Source organism: Triturus cristatus, chromosome 12 (assembly GCF_964204655.1).
Source record: "Triturus cristatus chromosome 12, aTriCri1.1, whole genome shotgun sequence".
Lineage (NCBI taxonomy): Eukaryota > Metazoa > Chordata > Amphibia > Caudata > Salamandridae > Triturus > Triturus cristatus.
In genome coordinates, this window is record NC_140595.1 from 702059093 (window position 1) to 702083496 (window position 24404).

The window sequence follows — 24404 nt, forward strand, 5'->3', positions numbered from 1 at the left end:
ACATAAATAAAAGCAACAAGTACCAGTTGGATCGACAGTTCACATTATTGAGAAGTACATAAAATCCTTACAAAGATAGAAACAGGTATCAGCGAAAGTCTCTTTTCTCAGAAGTATACAAACACTTATTGATTATACATTCGTACTTCCAGCATTGTATATCAACCATTACAGCCTGCCATTAAAGCAATATCTAAGCACCGTGCAAGAGCACAAATTACTCTCCACAACATTAGAACTGCAAATTAAGGCAACTCCCTTCGGCTGGGCAATAGAGTCATGACCATTGTGTAAGTAACCAGATTCATTATAATAAAACTATATAAACCACTCAGAAATATCAACTGAGAGAACCAGTGAGGGTAATAAAGGAAGGAAGGAAAGGGGGGGGGGGGGGGTTTGGTGTATAGGAACGATCCATTTTATAAGGCCACATCATCCCACACTCAGTCCCAGACAAACCAGTCTCTGTGGCACATTTCAAGAAACTATATCATCAGAAGTAAAGAAATGTACAAGGTGCAAAACTCGTTAATGAGTGAGATCACCATGCCTAGTATGTGGATTAACCTGATCGGAGTCGGATGCGAAGAGGAGTCTTCTGGAGTCGATGCTACTTGTAACACCATCAGCATGACTCCCCATGCTGCCAAGATAGGATACTTGCGGAGTTCCAGTGTGTCCTCTCTTATCAATAAAGTTGCCTCTGCTTTAGCCCAAAATGACAAAGAGTGAACCCAGGCTGTGAGTGAAGGGGGATCAATTGAGTTCCTGCGGTGGGTGACCAATTGCTTGGCCACTGCCAGCCCCAAGTCAAGAAAACAAGAGGTGACCCCAGGTGATGCAAGCCCCCTATGTATTCGGTAGAGCTCTATTTGTGCTAGTGGTTAAGAAAGTTATCACTCCGAGCCGATATCCTGCAGTCTAGGGCATGACAATATCATATGTAATAAATCAGCGTTCACCAATTGGCATTGTGGGCAACAAGCATCTGCTTTATTGAAAAACGCGTTCATTTTATCTAGGGATAGGTAGGCCCCATGTATTATGTAGAACTGAATTAGCCGAAATCATGCATTCCTAAGTATTTGTCTGGGACTTTCCCATTGTGAATGGTCATGCAAAATCTGTTTCCCACTTAATACTCAAGTGCTTTAAATCAGTAAAGGTGTATTCTCTAATAGACTTTGCAAATCATTTAATGAGGTGTCTCCCCGTGCCCAGTACGTGGATATATTGGAGCAGCAAGTGCATCGGGAGCTCTTGTTAAATATCCCCCCAGTGGTGTCTCAATGTGGCCATCCAAGAGGCGTGTTTTAGGAACTGCCCAACTGAACACCTTTCTAATCCACCAGAGATTGGAACGGCCTTAATGTGCCCTCTATGGCCAGACACTGGCTATCTAATGCTGGAGATATTGGCCACATAATCCAAAACCATTTGATAATGGCCAGGAGAATACCCTGGGTAGGCCATTGGCCAAAACTAATTAATAACCACTGCATCATTCTCAATTTTGACAATCGAGGGCTAGTGAGGCACTTAATACACCAGCTACCGTCAGCTCCTTCCACACACTCGAAAATCTCTATAGTACCATTGGCCTTTCTCTATAGACCCTCACCAAAACTTAAACTTATTATCAACCAAGCAGGTCACCAGGCAGTCAACAATCCAACCTGCTCACCTCAGTTGATGGCAAACAATCCCCTGCTTGGCAACCGATACTCTGGATGTGGATAGCTGCGATTGACTCAGCCCTCTCCGTAACCCACCACACCCACCCAGCTTTTGCAAGCCTTCAGACGAAGAAACACAACACGTGATAGATGGCTGTACTACCATGGGTCGTTCCCCTACCACCATGCAGGCCTTACTCGACCCACTATGTTTACCACCTTCCACTCTTAGTGGGATGACCCCAACTCAGCATGATGAAGGCAGAATCTCACTCATTTCATGGAATATAGCTGGTTTTAAAAAGTAAAAGGGCATCCTGGTGTGGGACTCAGAGCTGAGGAATATGAGCATCATTTGTTTACAGGAGACATGGCACAGAAACCTCTTTTTCTACACTGTTATCATTCATTTTACACACCAGCCACCCCCTCTATCACAGGCAGAGCTAAAGGGGGTTCAATAACATTTATTGCCAGCACAATTGTGTTTGACAAAAGAGTATTTGTCAATAACTCGAACTATTTCCACATTATTGTAGCCAGGGGACGGAAACCTCCTCACCTAGAACTAATACATTTTTATAATATTAATTTCAAAAACTTAGCAGAGGTAGCAGAAGAGCTGGGGCCTACACTGGAGGATTCACTATCTAATTATACCAGACAGCTTTTCATCGTATTCAAAGAAGGCAGGCTTTCAGTTTCTACAAATATTTGGTAGAACACTGCAGTATTTGTTGAGAAATATTGAATCATATTTTACTTTTAGTGAACGTCATTAAAGCAGCTTTTTTTAATCTTGTGCACACAGTGTCTAAAGGTACTTTGATATATATCCTTATTGGTGATAGAAGTTCACTATTCTGGAGAACAAAGTCCAACCATTTTGAGGTGTTCAACAGTTCTTTTAGAGAAATGAACATGGTTAAGCGACAAGATCATATATGATGTAGGAGCTATCATGAGGAATTACATAACTGAGACCAAATCTTTTCAGAAGTTCCCTACATGCATGAAGTTATGATGTAAAGAACCACAGTTTGTGAGCCTTGTAGCAGGTTCAATATGGCAACTTGGGAAATGCTTTGTGCTCAAAGTTATTGGTCAGTTCTATTCACACAGCTACAATAATATTATTTTTTATGTCTTTTCAGCATCATCTGGAGCAGGTGAAGGAGACGTTGGCCATGTAGGCGGGGTAGCAGCTGACTACTGTGTCTCACCTGGTGAGACCACCGAGACTGAGGGATACAGTGCCATGGTGCATTAGGGGACTAGCATGGAGGGCTCCAGCTCAACATCTTCTTTTGTGGCCTCCACAAGTGACCAGTCACAAGTGGTGGCAGACTCTTCTGCTCCAGTTCCACCTTCATTCTTGTCTGCCACGAGATAGCTATCTCCTCTCTCCCTCTTGTTCCCGCATTGGCCAAGCCTGCCCCCCTAAAAAGGCTGAGATCTCCTTTGCACCAGGCACCTCACCCCTTGCCCTTGTCCCCCAGTTACACTGAGTGAGAAGGCTATTGACCTGCTCCCCAGCATCACTGTAGGTCAGACCGCACTCCTGACTGCCATATAGGGGCTTAGCTGCCATATGCAACAAATGTATTTTCAAGATCTAGCCTCCTCACAGACCGCAGTGTTCCAACAATCCCAACATTGTGCCCCACCTCCCACCCATTCCCCATCCCAATTCCCTGTTTCCAGCCCTGTCACAAGTACATTCAATCTTTTGCATGCACCCACTCCAACACACACATGCAGCACACGCACACATAAACACAAAGACAGCAAAAAACACAGGCACACTATCAAATATCCAGTCACCGAACTCATATGCACCAACACCAGCACACCGACAGATACCACAACCATCACCACACCCACATGCACCACTCCCAACAAGCCCATCCACAAACACCGCAGCAACCACCACAACACAAGCACCACCCACCATCAGCATATCCACGGACACCGCAGATACCACCACACACACATGCACCACCATATCCAGCACCTCCACAGCACACCCATCCACAGATACACACACATTATAATCCACACCGATCAAACTCAAACACCCACACTCTCCCAAACAACAGACACCTATGACACAACACACACCCAAATATGCATGGCACACCAGATCCACAGGCACCTGCACTCTCAACAGACACATGCACATCAGACACTGCCACTCCCTCTACCTCCCAAATATAACTCACAGTCGAACATCCTACCAATTTTCCCATACAAGATGTCCTTTTTACCCTTGCCTAACCCCTTCCGATCTCCAACCCATGCCTACCAAACACAAATCCACCCCTTCTACACCCCAACCCAACCCACCACATCCACATCCCAACCCACCCACCCCAATACAGAAACTACCCCTACTAAACCAAAAGTACCTCTCCCAAACACAAACCTCCCTCCAAAACCCAAGAGCACCCCCCTAAACCCAACGCTGCCAAACCCAAGAGCACCCCTCGCAGACCCGCCTCCCAAGTAAGATTTTTGATGTCCCTACTGTGCCTACGAGTTGCCCCTTCCTGAGGAAGTTTCTCTTGGCAGTGAATTAGGGGGCAGGTTTTGTGCCACTACACAACAATGCAAAATTTGGACCTTTATGGATTGCTATTTCACTTTCATATCATTTTTCAGAGACTTATCTCATTTTGAGGAATAAGTCCATACTTTTGATTTCATCAAATTAGTCCTGGCATTAATTTTACTTTGCAATTATTTGATTCCTAGCAATGTTTCTGAGTAAAATGTGAAGTACTTATTTATCTTTACCATTATGGCAGGTACTATAATAGATTTTTAAATATCTACTTTCTTAAGAGCAAACACTGGTTAACATAGTATGTGATAGTCATTTGAATTTAGGGTTCAGGCATTCATCATAGTAATGGCCACTTGCACAAACCTATTGATGTTACAGCATTTTTGGGATGTTACTACAGGTGTTTTTGGTTTACCTTCATTACTGATCAGTATGAGCACATATGTATTACACCTTATGAAATATTTTGACTATTGTAATTGGATACAGTACAGGACTTTGGGGACTTTGGGAAAGACAGAGATTTTTCTGGTAATTTCTAAGGTAACGGTTACACCTTGTCTAGTGCAATTTCTATATCTAGTTACATTGCACTTATCCCAATGATGTGTGTTGAATATGTTTTAATGTGACATTTTTCTGAAATTATTTTATTGTGACTTTTTCATTTTGTATTTGATATCCTTTTTTGTGCAAGTGTTCATGTTTTTGAAGGCAGCTTGCACCAAATTTATACATACAATCTGATTATACAGTTGTGTTTCTTTAATTCCTAAAACGTCAACAGTACACACACATGTATTGCACATTGGTATGCTATTGTTTGTCAGAGGGATATAAAAATGCCTGAGTGCAGTGCAAATGTTCTGAGACAAGTCAAAAGGTAACAGTGTAGATTTTTTCATCATAGAGCGGCAGAAGCAAGACTTGTAAGATCGTGTCCAGGGCGGAAAACGAAGTGTGAAAGTGAGAAAAGGTGAGTTTCAGCCTTATATCACTCCCAAACCGCCAACTCAATTGTAGAGGTTTTACCTCCACAGTCACGCTAGCGGGAAGGCACATCGTGATTGGCCCGGTGGACACACTGGCGGTTCTCCCTCCAACAGTCGCTTTTGCTTATAGCGCCATTGATGCAGACAAACAGACCTGGCAGAGTCAGAGGCACTCCAACAGTCTTTTGTCCATCTATACGCCAGCATCTAAATAGAGTGGGCAGACCGCCTAGTAGGCAGGCGGGAAGACCGTCAAAAAAGTGGCAGTGGAACCAGGCCTGTCAAGATCTAAATCAGGCCCTCTGTCAGATTCCCAAAACAACAGCAAAGAAGAAGATGGCAAAAGATTTATCAACTACCTTAACAAAGTAAGTAAAAATATTAAACTATCTCAATGTAACCTAACTTAAAAAAGTGGAAATGTATAATAAATAATAAAACAAAGACTGTGTTTATATTTTCTAACAAACTTTAGATACTATTCTACTACTGTAGCACAATGATTAGTTAAACCAAAAGTACAGTTCAATGATTAATTAAACTGCAGGCTCCTTGACAATGGCAAATTACAAGTAAATAAAATTAAGAAATGTATAAACATCAAGAAAAACGTACACGCAAAAAATAAACATAAAACCCCATGACCCCTACAAACAAACCAAACATAAATGTTTAAAATGTTACTAAAACAACCTTTTTACCCCAAACAAGTCATCTGACCCACATCTCCACAGCTTCGACGTAATACTGAAAAAAGACCTGCAGATAAAACCAGCAACAAATATGTAAATATAAAATGAATTACACTTGAAATTATGTTTTCTCTACATTAACAAACTAAAGTTAGATTTATAACAAAATATTTATCTACATAATTATACTGTTTTCACGTAGAATTGCAGAAAGTGCAAGCTATAAAACATCAGAGAAAGGCAAACAATTGCTCTTGTACATGGAATACACTTAAAGCAAGAAAGCACAAGCACAGAGAATTGGAAATGTACGAAATAATATTCTAACACTTGTTATTAAAGTGAGAGAACAAAACCACCCACAAATGCAACCAGAATAAAAGAATTAAGTTCACTAACATATGTCTCAGTAACAGAGGTAGTTTACCACAACCACATGCTTATAGAAACCCCATTTTACAATAAAAGTAACAAAATGTAAGTCCCCTAATGGATTATTTGAAGACACGTGGATTGGAAGACTGCACCACTCTGGATGCAGACTCCAATCAAAATTCCAAATACAATGGTGGAATGTCTACGAAAGCACCATGATTCAAAAAGCCAAAACTACCAATGCAGTAGAAGTTTGGCACAAAGCCTCTCAAACCACATTAGAAAGAAACAACCCACCACTCTACACATTCATAAGAGCCCTCCGAAGAGAACAAAGCTACCAAAAACTAAGGATAGATCAATCAGTAAACCAAATTAAACCTATAATAGGCAAACAAGCCAGTAAAATGTACAAAATCCTATAAAGTAAAGTGAGAATCTTTATTAATAACAAGAGCACACTACTTACAAGTAATAGCAAAATCCCTATTATTCATCACCTACCTACCTACTAATTAGTAAAGCTCAACAAAATAAAACACCACCATAACATAACCTTTTAAAATTAAATATTAAACAATTTATTTTTATATATCTGTCCAAAAATATATCAATAAGAATTGAAAGAAAGACTAATAAATAGAAACATGTAATTAATACATATCAATAACCAACCACAAACCACAATATTTGATGTAAACAACATGAAACCAATTAACTCACACACATGGAAAATAATACTTTTACATTGCAATTAGATCAAAATACATACACATAATAAAAGGTAACATGTGTCACCCAAAAACAAATAGAAATATCATACTTACAGTTGTGTTGCTGGAGATATTTCTTGACACCCATCTCCAAAAAATCAAATCCACAAAAATGTAAAAAATAAATACCAAAACCCCCAAACCCTCAAATAAAAACAAAAAACAAAAAGTTTCAAAGCAAATCCGCCAAAGTAGTCCACAGCAATTAGGAACCATAATAAACCCAAACAATGAAAAATAAGAACTGCTCCAGGAAATTTGAAAATGTAAAGGTAATTTAAAAAAAGTAAAATGGGTTTCAATAAACGAAAATAATTTAAAAGAAAATCACATTAAAAACAGCTACATGCAATCCCATTTGATGTGTAAACCTGTAAGAAAACATAACATACCAACCCTCTCAAAATACAGCAACTCCCAAATACAACATATCCAAAAAACACAATAGTAGTACCAAACTATAACTAGGCCTAAAGCAGAACACTACTAAACAATATAACACAATCGACCACAAAACAGCCTTTAATAAACAAAACTAAGACTTTAACCCACACGAACTACATATCCCAACACCCCCACTCCTACAAACCTAAAGACAAACTTAAAAAGGCCACACCTTATCTGTTATACAGCAGCAATTAACATTAAATACATGGCTGCTAAATGGAAATTAAAAAATGTCTATCTCCCTATAGAAAACAATAGAAGTATAACTCAAACGTATTGAAAAATGTTAAAAAGATATATATGAACACATATCTGTCACCTGCTTTTTTAAAAATAAAAAACTGTGTAATAAATGTTGTACTACTCTAATAATGAAAAGGTTTATAATTGAAAAAAGTAAATGAATGAAAATAAATGTCAACATATACATTAAATAAAATATGAAAAACAAAATAAATTAAATTATAAAAGCCATGACATGTTGTTTACTTTAAAAACAAATACACAGTACACACAAAAAAAGACAATGTATTTTGTTAAATGTTCATACTAAAGGGGCTACATTTACTATTAAAGGGGTTAGTAGAACTATCACACTCCAATGTAAACCATTTTGGGGCATGTGCTGGACACTAATGGGGTTAGATTGACTACTGCCCCTCCAATCTAAACCATTTAGGTAAAGGTGTCGGTCACTAAAGCAGTGCCATTTACTATCCCACTCTAATCTAATTAATTTTGAGGAAGGTGATGGACCCCAAAGGGGTCACATTTACTATTTCTTCTCCAGAATATTGAATGTTGCCGAAGGTGTTGGACACTAAAGGAAATAGCTTGAATATTCCCACTCCAATGTAAACAATTTTGGGAAAGGTGTTTTACGCTAAAGGGGGAGATTTACTATTTCCAGCTCCATTCTAATTCATTTAGGCGAAGGTGTTAGACACTAAAGGGGCTAGATTTACTATTCACACTCCAAGGTAACCCATTTTGGGGAAGGTGTTGGACACTGAAGCAATTGCATTTATTATTCCAACTTCAATCTGTTTATTTTAGGGGAATGTTTTGGACACTAAAGTATGTAGATTTACTATTCTCACTCCAAAGTAATTGATTTTGCAAAAGGTGTTGAGCACTAAAGGGGTTTTATTTATTATTCCTGCTCCAAAATAAACCATTTTGGGGAAGGTGTAGGACACTAAAAGAGATTACATATATTCCAACCCTCAAATATTTAATTTAGGGAAGGTGCTGGGCACTAAATGGGTTAGATTTACTATTCCCCCTCTAAGATAGTCCATTTTGGGGAAGGAGTTGAACACTAATGGGGTTCGTGTCCTGCAAGCATCCATATCCATCCATATCCTCACCTGCCAGGCCTCAAAGTAATCCCTGTCAGCACAGGTTTTGTTCTGAAATGGGCCCTCTCCGCCTCTGCAAGCACGCAGGTTATGCAGAGCATGAGCTACAGCATAGACAGCTTTGTAAGAAGTGGCTGCATTATTGAATTTGGTCTCATCGAGAAACGTGATGTTGAGTCCTGTTAGCTCCTCTGTACCATAACAGTCTTTAAAATCTGTAGATGTTCTTTTTGTCTCATTTGTAGGCCACTGGCAGCCAAAAACCTCTTCCCAGAAGCTTCTCATGAAAATGTCAGAAGGGGTGTGAGAGGGTCGAATGCCAAGCATGAAATTTCGGAATCCTGGCAGCAAGCTCTTCTGGATTAGGAGTCTTAAGGAGCCATTTAGAACTTTATTGAACTCAGAGTCTGAAAACTGCTCATTTTCTGCCCAGCCTTCGCTTGCTATCCAAACTTTCCCTGTGAGGTTGAGTCTTGCTGCCTCCTTCAGAAGAGGAAGCATGCTTTCCATACTGGAGAAGCTTACAATAACCTTGGCCCGGGATTCCTTGATCACATTAATGACATGATTAATTTTCATCTCTGAGTAAACCAGTGGAAGCCCCACATGAAAAGCAGCACAAGCAGAATACCTGCCCAGTTCCTCTTTCAGTATCTGGCTGCCCAGCCGGCCGTAGTCACTCTCCTCTGCTACAATGCCCACCCAGGTCCATCCAAAGTGTCCAATGAGATCAGCCAGGACCCGGGACTGGTACTCGTCACTTGGAACAGTGCGCAGGAAGGAGGGGAACTGCTGTTTGTCACTGAGGAGTGAGACAGTGGATCCATAGCTAATCTGAAATTTAAAAAAACAAAGTATAAATGTAAGACAAAATAGCTCCAATTTACAAGAGTGCCCAAATGGCTCTAAAATAGGCACAAATTAAAAGTATTATTCCATAGCATATGCTTGTCAGAAGGCTACCTAGTGAGCTTGGTTGCATTAATGTAGGTTTGAGTCTTGCAAACTATATGACTGTTTTACAACTTGGGGGAAGGCATGTTATAGGATCAATCTTGGAATTAGTTTGATACCTTGAAACATTATATCCAGGACTGCACTTATGGTACTCAATAAAAAATCATAATATATTATTGTTAAAGAGTTAGGAATCTGGTTCCTGGGAGGAGAATTGAAATTAAATTTGCACATTACATTTGTGTTTTAATTTTTTTTGTATTGAATACAGAACCATTTCCCAACATTCATCATCTGCTCTATTTCCTTTCTTTTAAGTGTCATAATCGTTGCACCCCAAGCCTGGAACCCTGACTCCATGTTAATAGAAGTACATAGCTGTTCTGCCTCCTGACAAACACATCTCCTGCTCACCTGATCCAACCTGCATCTCACAATCCATTCATTAAAAACATTCTTCACCACTCTGTTTCTGAGAACATTTGGCTACTGCAAAAGCTTTCTAATTAGTTTACACAATAAGTCCTTAAACCTCACTTTGCCACATGTACTGATTTTTCTCTTGCTATCTCATCCCTTTCTGGTACCAGGCAGGGTCGCTCAGTGGACAAAATAGAGTTCCGCCCAACTTCTTCACTCTGGTTTTAAAAGCATGCATGTCACGGATGCCCATATTTCATTCAGCCATATTTCTCTACCCTCTGACCCAACCGCTCCACTTCCAATCATATTGACATAGCAGTACCTTAAACTCACTCACTGGAGCCTCAGTGTGAATGCCCTTCACCTTCTTAGCACCCTGATTGAAACACTCACTCAGTGCTTATAAGATTTACTATTGGCCTCATGTACTAAGGTTTTTAGCGTTCACATTACATCTGATTTGGTAAAGCATAGGGTTTGCGAATGATAAAACTCTTTTTCAAATGCACAAAGCCAATTTAATGATTTGAAAAAAATAGATTCAGAATCAATAAATGGGTTAAGAAAACCATACTGAATCTGTATTTGGAAGGGGACAGCTAAAAGACACCTCAAAGGATGTGGTATTGGCAAATAGGAAGGAGTCCCCAATGGATCCCATTGTCCTTGTGAACGTTGACAAAAACATGTTTTTGGGGCAGGCAGTTGTCCATATTCCTAAAAAAGTATGTAAAACATTTAGTTTTTTTAAAAATCATATTTTTTTTCCTTTATGGAAAACGGACTACATTTTTTTAAAACAAAGATTGTTTTATTTAAAAGAAATCACAGACATGGTGGACTGCTAACACCAGTAAGCCACCATTCCTGTGATGCAGTTCATCATAGTGGGTCACAACTTGCAACCTATCTCATTAATATTAATATATGCCGAATTGTGATCCACTATGATTCGGTATTTTAATAACTGACATATTAGTAAACATGATGGTTTATAAAACACTGACCCATTCATTAAATGTTGGTGTGCAAATTGTGATCACTTTTACCAAATGCTTTGTTTGTACGAGGCCCTCTTTCTTTGAAACATCATCTGGTTCCTAAAGAGGCACCTTCCCTGTCAAGAAGATTCAGCACAGTCTGACCTCATGGAATTGGCCACTCCAGGACTGCCACCACTGTGAATGACAGCTTATCTTTTCAGTGTTATCATATTATGGCCCTCTCACATATCACTCCCCGGCCTAAACAGTTTCATTTATGCAATCAACCACCACTGTTCTTCTTATATACTGCTTCTTTAATTCAATTATTTGTAGGCATATTTGTATTAATCAGAAGCAAAAAAACAAATAAATGAAGTCAAGTAACTTGCATTGCCTTAGAATGGCTGAAAATCAAGTATCCAGCATGACCTTACCTGTGGTTGTCTGTGCAACCCCAAAACTCTAGCCATAGGTATACTGGCAAGTGAGGCGGCATCTCCAATGATTGCTGCAAGAGGTGGGGTCTTTTGACAGCGGTAGTGCGGAATAATCTCTTCTCTTCCAGTGAGCATCCATAAGGTACCCTTCAGTGTCCTCCCTACCACACCACAAGAGTCGTACATCCAGAATCCAAGAGTTGCATCAGGAAGAAGAGCAGGATCCTGATTGATTTCATCTATAGCAAACACCATAGCCAGGAGTCTCTGGTATAAAGGGGATCTGAACCTAGAAGAGACAAGAATACAGGAGTAATTTATAGTTAGATTGAACACCAAACAGGTCCTTTAGATATATTAGTGCTGTTTTATTTAGTTAGTTACTTAGTTTGGGTATTGCAAGGACTGGGACCACAAGAAGGAATGTCAGAGTACTTAAAATTCCTTTTTTAATGGCTCAGCAGTTTAACAAGGAGATATTAGCAGTGCATGGACTTAAACTGGTAAGTATGTACATCAAGAGAATGCATAGACACTGCAGTTCAAGATTGGCTTAACTACCCTCAATTGTTATATTCCATATAGGTACCATATTATAGGCCTTGGTAATGTCATTACCCTTCACCTATATTCTTCCCTACATTACACTTGTCACGGTTTACAGGGACTGACCTTTTACCTAGATACTACATTGCATTCAGAACGCAGGTTTTCCCTAGTTCGAAATCTTATACATTATGCATGAGGATTCTTGGAAGCACAGCTGGACTACCATCTCCTGTATAAAATCTATGTATAAAGTTCATGCCCAATGTCATCCTTAGGCCGACACAGTAACACAGCAAGGTAGGACCTCCGGGCAGACCTATGGGTATATATACATCACATCTTGCTAAGATAAGACAGGGGAGACTGAGAATTCCCGGCCGACACACTGACCAGAGACGCTGAGGTTCCTGCATGCAGACACTCCAGCTCGCAGTGGTCTAAAACATCCCTTGCGGGGTGTCCAACTTGAGACCAGGACAGGGTCCCATAGTCTCTCACTTCAGGTAATTGGGTTGACTAAATCCTAGAGGAATTCTTGGCTTAACACCTACACACAGGCTAGGTTCATTTAGGTACATCTAGTAAGGGAGACATAATAGGAGTACGCATCTTTTATCATGTGTTTTATTTACTTGAATGTATTCATGATTATTGGAAGATGGTAGAACTATACCATCCTTTTACCTTTATAGTACTGCTAATCATTTATATCTTATACTGTCTAACAGTTATTGCAGCTCATTTATTTTACACCAGAATAACAACTGTTCACTAAATACTTATTGAAAATGCCCAGCCTGTTTATTCTGTGTATCTCTCTGAGACAGACTAAGAAAGCATGAGTGACTGGGGTGAAAGATAGTCTATTGTTTCCACGGTCCTGAGGGATCACGGATGTCCTGTTTGATGTTTGCCAGGAACTATTCTACCCTTGGTAAGAGGAGAATCTAGTGGCACTGTGAGTTAGTTGGTACAAAACGCCAACATACCCAGTGGGGGTGTTCAGAGTCAGTCTGACACCAATCCTACAGTGTATGTTGTCTAAACACGCATATCCTATATTCTTTTTATAGGAACTACACGCCACAATGTCATGCAAGACATCCGAAGAAAAGCAATGGATTACTTGTGTGTGAGGGGTAGAGATGCAATGGATTAGAAAATAGAGCGTCTGATGGTCACGTGGTGTTGAAGTTATAAAGGAATGGACAGGGATATTAGAAATTCTGATGGGGGAGTACGGGGCTAGGAGGGCAAGTAATGATTAATACACATGTGTCCTATGAAATCAGTGAATTTTGAATCTCACAGGAGAATAAATTAATCCACCCTATGGTGTTTATGCTCCATACTACCATGAGACAATCTTTGCCACTTGTATGGTTGCTTAACAACGATGGTGGGAGAACTTGTTATGATTATGTCACTGGATGCTGGAAAGGCATTCGACGTTGGTGAATATCTTTACCTAATTCTACAATCATAAAAGATGGGATTCACTCTGAAATACATACAATGGATCAAACTGCTGTATGCAAAACTACTAGCCTGGGTACATGTTAATGGTGAAACGTCTGAGGACTTTTCTTTGAACTGAGGGGTGATGCTGAGCTGCCCAATGTCGTCCTGCTACTTGTCCTGGCTGTGGTACCATGGGGCTCCTGGGTAAGAAGAGATGTCCAGATTAGAGGCTTGAATTGGGATATTAGATGGGAGGAAATTGGGTCACTCAAACCAGGCTTATTATTCTTTATCTAGCAGACCCTGCACAAACTATCCCCAAGTCCTTAAAGCTATCAGAATATTTGGAAACTATTCAGGCCTCCATTGTATTTGGCATAAATCAATCTTATACATGTTGACACAATGACCCCACAAAATGACAAAGATTATCCACTACACATAAATAGGGAAGGATTCAGAAACCTGGGGAATATATGTGACTGAAGATAAAGAGAGATTCATAGATAATAACTTGGGAAGGCTTCTAAATAGACTCAACTCTGGTGTGGCTGACTGGAGGAAGCTTACCGATCAATGATCGTTAGACCCACCCTTTTTAAAATTATTTCATTACCACACTTGATATGTGTACTTACAAATATGAATTTAATGGATCCAGATACATACTTTCAAAACATACATAGCACCTTGTGCATCCTGCTGTGGGAAAAAGCCCATCCAAATGACCATGATGACCTTATGCCAGTTTCCAGTCCTCGGCACCAACACTTAATCGTCAACACTAGCACCTGTGACATTCTGCCACAGTGTCACTGTCTTCCTAATTTAAAGATTACCACAACAACAGTTAATTATTAATTCAATATATATGAAAAATTACTATTACATGCCACCCAAGCTATTCTTAAATCTTTGGGGGCATGAAATATCCCAAATTATCAAATTTTTAGGAGTGCGATGTTAGCTGTGTGTTGTTACTCTCATTGGCAGCATGGCAGGGGCAATAAGTGGTGCAAGCTGGTGTCCTTCTGGTGACAGCCCTGGTACTTATTTGTTTACACAATAAGCACTTCCTTATGCAGCTATATATACGAAGGGGAATAGCACTGCCAGATTTCCGGAACGAGTATTGTGCTTTGCAATTCGTGGTATTAATGATTGGGAATACAACACTTCATCTGAACGATCCATAATGGCAGATACGAGTACAATGAGCCTGAGTGTCCACTTAACCCCTTCTGTGCGACGGACATCCGGTAGCTGTCCAACGCACCAGTGCTCATGTGCGTCGGTCTTCTCCAGGCCCTCTGCGTACATGGCACAAGAACTCCATCTAGTGCCCGCACCAGAGGGATTTCTTTAAGCCCTAAACAGCCTCGGGAGATGGGCTTCTCCAGCTCCTGAGTCTGTTTGGCATGTTTCAGGGATATGTTTATCAGCGTGCATATCGCACTGACGTAATTCCTCTGCAACCAAAACTGAAATGAGCCTATAGGCTCATTTCAGTTTTACTTTCTACGTGATCAGGGGGCTATTTTAGCGCACTAGCCACCAGGGATTATTTTTCGCAACATTTTGGGTGGGGGCTGCCCGAGATGGGAATGCCAATGCCCCAACTCTCCTAATTCCACAGTCTTTCTGCCCAAAATGGGCATGCCAGTGCCCCCAACACCCCCCAAAAAATCCAGTCTTTCTGCCTCCCTTGCATGAATGGTGCTTGGCTGTAGGGCCAGACTAGCTGTAGTGGGCACTGGGTGTTTCCCCCATGGGACGGAGGGGTGAGGGGTGGTTTTGTGGCTGGGGGGCACTTTTGTCACTGGGGGCCTGTTTTGCAGCAGTGCTGCAATATCGGGCCCCTGTAACAAAAGCGGGAGCAGTGCTTTTACCAGCACGTCCTACTCTCCCAGAGACGGTCGAGCAGCAATCTGCCAGGGCTGGTTGCTCTTCCCAGTCTGGTCCAGCTTGGCTGGTGGAGAGCGTGGGTGGGGCTTGGCTTGCAGTGTCAGTGGATATTGCTTGGTTGACTGTGTGCATGAATACCATTTGGCTGGCGGTGTGTGTGGACGACGCTTGGCTGGCGGTGTGTGTGGATGGTGCTCGCTAGTGGTGTGCATGGATGGTGCTTAGCTAGTGGTGTGCATGGATGGTGGTGTGCGTGTACTGAATCTTGGTTGGCGGTTCGGTTTGCATGGATCCCACAGTGTTTTCTTACTCAGAATCCCCACAAACCTCATACCTACTTACAAAGTCACATTTTCCCCACATTTGTTTGTGGGTAAGTTGTAGGATCACTGTGCAGGCCCAGGTCTCCTGATAAAAATGGTACATCACTTGTGTGGATAGGCCAGGGCAAGGGTCCAAAATGTAGTGAGGAGACATCAAAATTACCAATTACAAAACGACCTGGTTTTGCCAGGGGGGCACCTGCGTTTTTGGCCCCAGGCTTGGCGGCCATTTGGGGAAACCTACCAAACTCACACATTTCTGAAAGCTATACACTCAGGAGAGTCCAGAGATGTATAGCTTGCATGGATCCCCTAACATTTTCCTACCCAGAATCCCCAACAAACCTCAAATTTAGATGAAAAAAATCCCTTTTACCTCACATTTCTGTGGTGGACCACCGTGCCGGCACATATGCCCTCCCACCCAGCGTTCCCCTTTGTCTTCCAAGTAAAATGATGCTTCACTTGTGTGGGTGCACAATGCAAAATCGCTTAAAAACATATTTTTTCATAAAAAGCGTCAGCTTTCACTGTAAAAATGTGGTGTGTTCACATTGCGTTTTCGCCCGTTTCCTGCAGCGGGCACTAGGTTTACCCACACATGTGAGGTACCATTTCTATCGGACGACTTTTGGAAATGCGGGGTGGGTGGAATTTTTGTGGATGCATGCAGATTCCAGAACTTTCCATCACAGAAATATGGTAAAATGTGTTTTTGATTTACAAAGTTTGAGGTTTGCAAGGGATTCTGGGTAACAGAACCTGGTGAGGGCCACACAAGTCACCCCATCCTAGATTCCCCAGGATGTCTAGTTTTCAAAACTTTAGAGGTGTGCTAGGTTTCCCTAGGTCTCAGCAGACCTAGGGTTCAAAATCCACAGCTAGGCACTAAGCTTACGCAAACATATGAGGTTCCATTTTTCTCAGAAGACTTTGGGAAATGCGGGGTGGGTGGAATTTTGTGGATCCTCGCAGATTCCAGAAGTTTCCATCACAGAAATATGAGGAAAATGTGGCGTTTTTTTTACAAAGTTTGAGGTTTGCAAGGTATTCTGGGTAATAACCCGGTGAGATCCACACAAGTCACCCCATCCTGAATTCCACTGGGTATGTAGATTTAAAAAATGTATAGGTTGGCTAGGTTTCCCAAGGTGCTGGCTGAGCTTGGGTTCAAAACCCACAGCTAGGCACTTTGCACAAAAAGGGTCAGTTTTCACTGTAAAAATGTGGTGTGTCCATGTTGCGTTTGGGCAGCTTCCTGACAGGGCACTAGGCCCACCCACACAAGTGAGGTAATATTTTGATCAGGAGACTTTAGGCAATGTGGGTGGGTAAAATGTTGTGGATCCATGCACATTCCAGAACTTTCCATCACAAAAATATGAGGAAAATGTGTTGTTTTTTCACAATGTTTGAGGTTTGCAAGGGACCTACACAAATCACCCCATCCTGGATTCATTTGGGTGTCTAGTTATCAAAAATTGAAAGATTTGCTCGGTTCGCCTAGGTGCTGTCTGAGATAGAGTTCAAAATCCACATCTAGGCAATTTGCAAAAAAAGGCCTGTGTTCACTGTAAAAATGTGGTGTGTCCATGTTGCGTTTTGGCCCATTTCTTGTCACGGACACAAGGCCTACCCACACAAGTGAGGTACCAATTTTATCAGGAGACTTTGGGGAATGCGGGGTGGGTAGAAGTTTGTGGATCCACATAGATTCCAGAACATTCCAGCACAGAAATGTGAGGAAAATTTGTTTTTTTTTACAAAGTTTGAGGTTTGCAAGGAATTCTTAGCAACAGAACCCGGTAAGAGCCACACAAGTCACCCCATCTTGGATTACACTGGGTGTCTAGTTTTCAAAAATGTATAGGTCTGCTAGGTTTCCCTAGGTGCTGACTGAACTAGGGTTCAAAAATACATAGTTAGGCAATTTGCAAAAAAAGGGTCAGTTTTCACTGTGTAAATGTGGTGTGTTCATGTTGCATTTTGGGCCGTTTCCTGTTGTGGCACTAAGCCTACCCACACAAATGAGGTACAATTTGGATCAGGAGACTTTCGGGTGTCCGGGGTGGGTGAAATTTTGTGGATCCATGCAAATTCCAGAACTTTCCATCACAGAAATATGACGAAAACTTGGGGTTTTGGGACAAAGTTTTAGGTTTGCAAGAGAATCTGGGTAACAGAACCGGGTGAGATCCACACAAGCCCCCCCATCCTGGATTCCGCTGGGTGTCTAGTTTTTAATAATGTATAGGTTTGCTAGGTTTCCCTAGGTGCTCGCTAAGCTAGGGTTCAAAATCCATAGCTAGGCACTTTGCAATTCATTGGAAAAATGTGGTGTGTACAGATTGCGTTTTGGGCCGTTTCCTGTCGCAACCACTAGGCCTACCCCCAAAAGTGAGGTACAATTTTTATCGGGAGACTTTGGGGAAAATCCACAGCTAGTCACTTAGTGAAACAAGCATTGGCATAGCCAATAGGTCCCGCCTTTGGGACCTTATAAGTGTTTAGCCATGCAACACTTGATGTTGTTGCACCAAGGATATTGTGATGGATAACTAAACACATATAAGGTCCCAAAGGTGAGACCTATTGGCTATGCCAATGCTTGTTTTATGTTGGTGAAGGAAGTCATTTGCAGACTCACGAACTTGGTTGAGGGAGAGAGTAGGGACTGAAGTATAATCCAGAGATTGTAATTTAGGTGAAGCTGATAGTGCAAAGTCTTCCATTGCTAGGACATTTAAAAGAGAGTGGTTCAAATTGATGTCAAGCCTGGATGAAATTCTAATGTTTGCAGATTGGCTCCAAACTTTTCAGCGTCAAAAGCACTGCTACATATATTCACAAAATAGCTTTTCATTATCTTATCATAGACTTTAGAATGTCTAAATGCTAAATTGATCTATTAAAAAAAAGGAGAATGTCTATGAGCTTATTGCATGGTGTTGGTTCAAATAACCATCCTGATAATAATATTAAATCAGTTTTCGCTGCCCTCTGTTGGGGTTACTCGTTTCTAGCTACCCAGGTGCCCAGTAAAGTACTTTGGTATATATATTCCCCTGCATTTTATTGGATTGAGTTAGCATGTGCTACTGTAGACAGTTTCCGCAGTCGCTGCTGTTGCAGATAACATCAGTTGGTATGTGCCATTTGGGTTTAGTGGAGGCTGAAATTTAAAACAAAGTAATTTCATCCATGTGTAACTTCGGCAGAGATATGTATAATGTCATGAAAAAAAACTTAGTAAGGAAGTGTTTAGCAGTTATTGAAATGGTGTGCCAAACAAGACACATCATAAAGAGTTCATTATGCAGAGGAGTTTAAACAATACCTTAGATGTATTTAGACGCACGCCAACATAAAATGTCAGAAGCAAACAGTGAACCCCCTGACTTGATCTCACTGAGCTCTGTTCAGAGCCGATGCATGCCTCCTTTGAGTGTGCGCCCCTCCTTTCCTAGAGTTAATTTCCCCAAGAATAACGTTAGCTGTTGCTAGCATCACGATGACTCGCCTGTTAAAAATAATGATGCTGCGAGCTCATTTGTAGCCATCAATTGCTAGCGTTCAAATGCGTGAGCACATCCCATCTGACAGCCTTGCCTGCCTTCTACCATCTGCGACCTCCGCTGACTGACCTTTGTCTTTCACAGTCCGAGAAGAAGAGAAGTGAAAGTTATTAAAGCGAGACAGCGAGCTGCGGAGCAAGCACAGGCAGCTGCAGGACAAAGACCAGCTCCTTGATGATGTAATGAAGGTGAGCCACAGGATTTACTGCGGCCGCGGGGCGATCAAAATGTCATGCGCCATTGCGTCCCCACAGATGCTCAGTAGCATCTCCGAGCTCTGCTGCTTGTTTGGAATGGGGGAGGGGCAGAGGAGGTGTTGTTGGGTCTCATCTGAAGTTTCCCTTCGAGCAACAAGTTTAACTCACTTGTTCCTGTTTCAACACCCTCCGCATGCTCCGCAAGATCTCCAGATGGATCCCGACAAACACGAGGAAAACAGTCACCCAGGCCCTGGCCAGCAGCAGGCTCGACTACGGAAACGCCCTCTACGCCGGAACCTCGTCCAAGCTCATCAGCAGACTACAGAGAATCCAGAATGCCTCTGCACGCCTGATCCTCGATGTCCCGCGCCGCGACCACATCACCCCCCACCTGAAGAACCTGCACTGGCTCCCCGTCGACAAAAGAATCTCCTTCAAGCTGCTGATCCACGCACAAAAGGCACTCCACAAAACCGGCCCAGCCTATCTCAACAGCCGACTCTCCTTCTACGTACCCAACAGAAAACTCCGCTCCACTGACCACGCCCTGGCCACGGTCCCATGCATCCGGAGAACTACTTCCGGAGGCAGATCCTTCTCCCATCGCGCCACCAAGACCTGGAACACCCTCCCCCTCCACATACGTCAAACCGAAGACCTGCTGACCTTCAGGAGACAACTCAAGACCTGGCTCTTCGACCACTAACAGCCCCCCCACCCCCCTCCAGCGCCTTGAAACCTGCCCGGTATGTAGTGCGCTTTACAAATTACATGATTGATTGATTGATTTCACAGCCATGCGCCTCACACGTTTCAGTTAGATCACACCTGCAGTAATTAATTGGAATTTAATAAAGCCACGGGAGGTTTAGAAACGGAGAGACCCAAAACGTGCATCCTAAAAGGGGTTGGGGTGGAGACAGCGGGAACGGATGAGGTAAGCTCGCGAGTGGTCCGCGTGCGCTTGTTAGAGCAAGCAGCCCATTTGTTTTCAATTATCGCGCCCGCGTCTGGGCACGATAATTGAAAACAGATGTGGCCGGTGCGTGTAACCGCAAGCCTTAGGCCATGGGTAGTTACATTGGCTGGGAAGGGCAGGAGATGCGCCCGCCTTTACCCACTTACGTGCTGTCTTATAAGGAAGACGCACACAAAGGCCAATGGAATGTCAGGACTTTGAGCACAAGCTTGCTCTCGCATGCGCGAAGTGCTGGTCAGCTCCAAGAGGCCGTATCCTTAGTGCAGCGCATGTGCGCTGCGCTAAGGCTCGGCCTAAAAATAGGGAGAGAGAACAGAAACATTCCTGACACACATAATTGATGCATGCCATGGTTGCCAGGCTTATACGTGAGAATAAAAAATAGGCCTTCTTGTGATCCATTGTAGGTCTGGATGCTGCACTGATTGTTAAATAAGGGGGAGGGAGGTAGTTACGCTTTTAATATTCTAGCTCACTGGAAGTGCAAGATATATGTCGCAAGTTATAAAAATCATTATGAGGGACAAAGCTGTTTGAACTAGATCTTGCAGATATATTAACTATCAGATGCACTAAAATTCATAATGTACTGACCCGGATACACTATTTATGTATTATGCACGATAATATAACTTGTACAACAGATGGAATTTCATTTTGGCTTAATCTCTTGTGCAGGATACTGCACTACTTGTAAATCTCAATAAAATTTGTTTTGAAAAAAAACCCAAAAACTAGAAGTTTACAATGAGGGCACTAAATATTACTTGAACCTCTCAAACCCTGCAAATGGGGTGGAAGTGGAGGCTAACACAGTAAATGAAAACTGACAATTAATTGGAAAAGGCAGAGGCTTTTTAAGCTCTTTGTGTGAAGAACTTGCAACAACAAAAAAATGGCAGATCGAATGGGCCTTGTGGTCCCCATCTGCACCTGCTCATGTTTGCACACAACGTTTGGGCTCACAAGTTAGTGGATAGACATCGTGATCAATGCATGAATTCCATGCGTGTTGAGTAATTTAAGAGTGTTTATCCAGGGCACCATCCCCAGATACCCCAAGAGATGGGTTACAAGAGAGAAACGCTTTCAACCATCTCACAAACATGCCATTGTGTTAGTGAAAAGTGGCGATGACACCGTTTCCTTGACTTTTCTGCTGGCGCCATTATTATCTCAGGCTCACCTGAAGCTAACAGGGCAACTACAAGGCATCACGTTGGTGATTGAAAGACCAGGTCTAGAAACAAGATGTCGAGCTGCTATCACAGAATGTGAATACAGTGATCTTTCACGGGGCACATAGAAGAATGGCAACCATTAGCTTACATGATGAAAGAACATCAGGGCCACTGGAATTATACGATTCAGCAGCTGTGACGTTTTCTGTATGAATATGGTTTTGCCACATGACTCATTACCTGCTGCAAAATCTGCAGGTTTTAACAAAATATATTTTTTGTTTTTATCTCAAACGGATCAAAAGTTACTAAACGCAAGCAACACATGTTGCTGCACATGGAAAAAACATTGGTAAAGTTTGAATAGTAACCTTTGTGATGCACATTGATTTGTTGGGTGGTATGTTAAATTGGTACTAATGAAGTGAAACCTTTGCTCTTACAACGTTAATGTGAAAACAATATAACAATAACAAAGTAATACTTTAACAAAACGGGCCACATCGCACTTCAAATCTTAATTCTGCTGCTGCATAATACTTTTCACTCTGGCGCATAATTTAGCAGCCCACCCTTGCCACATAACTTTCATTGCACAATACACATTAGCATTCATTTAAGTGCTTATATTTTCTTAGTCGAATACAAGGTATCTATGCCAACTAAATGCAAACATAGTATCATTGTGATACGGGAAGGGAGGGGCAACACCTGTGGAGTTCTGAGATTTCTGAGTGCCCCCGCCTCAATCCTAATCGCTCGAGGTGTTAGGCACTCACTCCTGGACGCTGGGGCCGCCTGGGAAAGCAGTGCTGCAGCCGCGCAGCAGCAGGAGGTCCGCCCGGGTGGAGAGTCGGGGGCAGCGTGAGGAGGTGGCACGGAGCAGCATGTTATGCTCGGGAAACCTGTTGGAGCTGGAGAAATTGTGGAGATACGTCCAAGTGGGCCGCAGGATGCAATGTGAGCCCTGTCTGCCTGTAAGAGTGGGGAAGGAGGTGCCTCCTGCTCATCCAATCACATCCGAGCAGAAGGAGGGAGGGCGTCGGGCCAGATGTATTATGCGTGGAGCCCCTTTGCTGGAACGTGAAGAATTTGGTAACATATGTAAGAGTCCCACCGTTACTGGAGAACTGTGGAAGCGTACGTTTTCACACACCGCATGCTTCAAACAGTTAAACCAGTCTATAATACATGAGAGGGAGCCTGCAATCCCTGAATAAAATTTAATGTACAGGACACTGGGATCCTGCAATCCATGTATGGCTGTATAAAAGCCCCATTTTAATTCCCATACAGGTGATTTGTGACCTTCCTAGTCTTCTGTAATAAACAAACGCCCACGCCTCACGCGACAGCAGGGGGAGGGGAGAGAGGAGGGGGCCTGTGCGATTCCCATGCAGGAGCGAGCAGCAAGGCATGGTAATTGATAACATATGGCACCAGCTGCTCGCTCCTGCAAGTGAATCGCCAGACGTTTTTGCCAGGAAAGCTGTGCCGATTACTAAAGGTCTCTTTCCTATGCCGCGCATGCGCACTGCATAGGCGAGACCTAAAAAGAGTCTGTTTTCGTTGTAAAAATGTGGTGTGTCCACGTTGCTTTTTGGCCCATATCCTGTCACAGGCACTAGGCCTATGTGGCATCTGTACCTTGCAGTGCTGCGGTGCATTGGTTACCAGAGAATGAAGTCTCCTGACTGATATCTTGGTAACAGGTGAATTGGAATGTTAGCTTTGAAAATGACTTGGAGACTGTTGGTGGATCCAGCTGCTGGAACATGGATGGGATCTTCTTACTGAGAAATAAACATGAGTTTCTCCCTACAACCTGCCTCGGCTGATCCTTTCTACCGATACTAGGATCTTACACTGGCGTAGTCGGCAGCTCCAAACGGTGTGGATGCAAGATCTCAACAAGCTGCAGATTTCAGGTACAGATCCCACAAGGTCGTGAGTATGCACTTACTTTAACATTGTTGAGCTGCCTCGGGGCTGCCTGTGCCGTGACTTTAACCTTGTGGGCCCCTGTCCCCTGCTGGACATCCTCCAGAGCTACCTGTGCTGTGTGTCACTCCAATTGTCATCATGCTGCCACTTGTGCTGTGTAACGCTCCTGCGGTTATCGCGGCATCTCTTAAGTGCGGATCGCAGCATTCTCGGCAAGCAGTTTGTCACTTGAAACTCATTAGGTGCTGTGCCACTCCTGTGGGGGATCGTGGGACCTTGTACCACCATTGTACTGTACCACTCCTGCGGGGATCGCGGTACCTCTACAGTGCTGAGCACAACATTTTCAGCAACCTGTTTGATTTTCTTCGTGTTCTCTTCCTTGATGAGCTTCCACTCCAGCTTCATCTGCAACCCACCAGCTTCCGCTCCAGCTCCCTCTGGAACAAACAACCTGCGCATGTCTGGGAAGTTATAAATTAGACCCCTACCTCCCATTTTCTACTGCACACTGGCTTGGGTGTGCTCAATGCGTTTCCTGTCACGTGGGTATAAGGAGATTTAAACTAGACTGCTAGTTCATCCCGCTCATGTCATCT

At 42.6% G+C, this 24404-nt stretch overlaps 1 protein-coding gene across 1 annotated transcript; it reads right to left on the reverse strand.

The window, feature by feature from the left end:
* Positions 1–5542: 5542 nt before the first annotated feature.
* Positions 5543–24267, reverse strand: LOC146780141 (vomeronasal type-2 receptor 1-like). The gene is made up of 4 exons (XM_085637126.1): positions 23915–24267; positions 11686–11977; positions 8895–9719; positions 5543–5596 (listed from the first exon to the last, which is right to left on the reverse strand). Exons 1-4 carry the CDS (start codon positions 24265–24267, stop codon positions 5543–5545), a joined length of 1524 nt encoding a protein of 507 aa, XP_085493252.1.
* Between the last annotated feature and the right edge of the window lie 137 nt (positions 24268–24404).

Coding starts and splice junctions, on each gene's coding strand:
- LOC146780141 (XM_085637126.1), bottom strand. CDS start 24,267: ATGCGCAGGTTGTTTGTTCCAGAGGGAGCTGGAGCGGAAGCTGGTGGG. Junction 9,720..11,685: donor GGTTGCACAGACAACCACAG/GTAAGGTCATGC, acceptor TTTAAATTTCAG/ATTAGCTATGGATCCACTGT. Junction 5,597..8,894: donor ATTACTTTGAGGCCTGGCAG/GTGAGGATATGG, acceptor TACTTTGTTAAG/GTAGTTGATAAATCTTTTGC.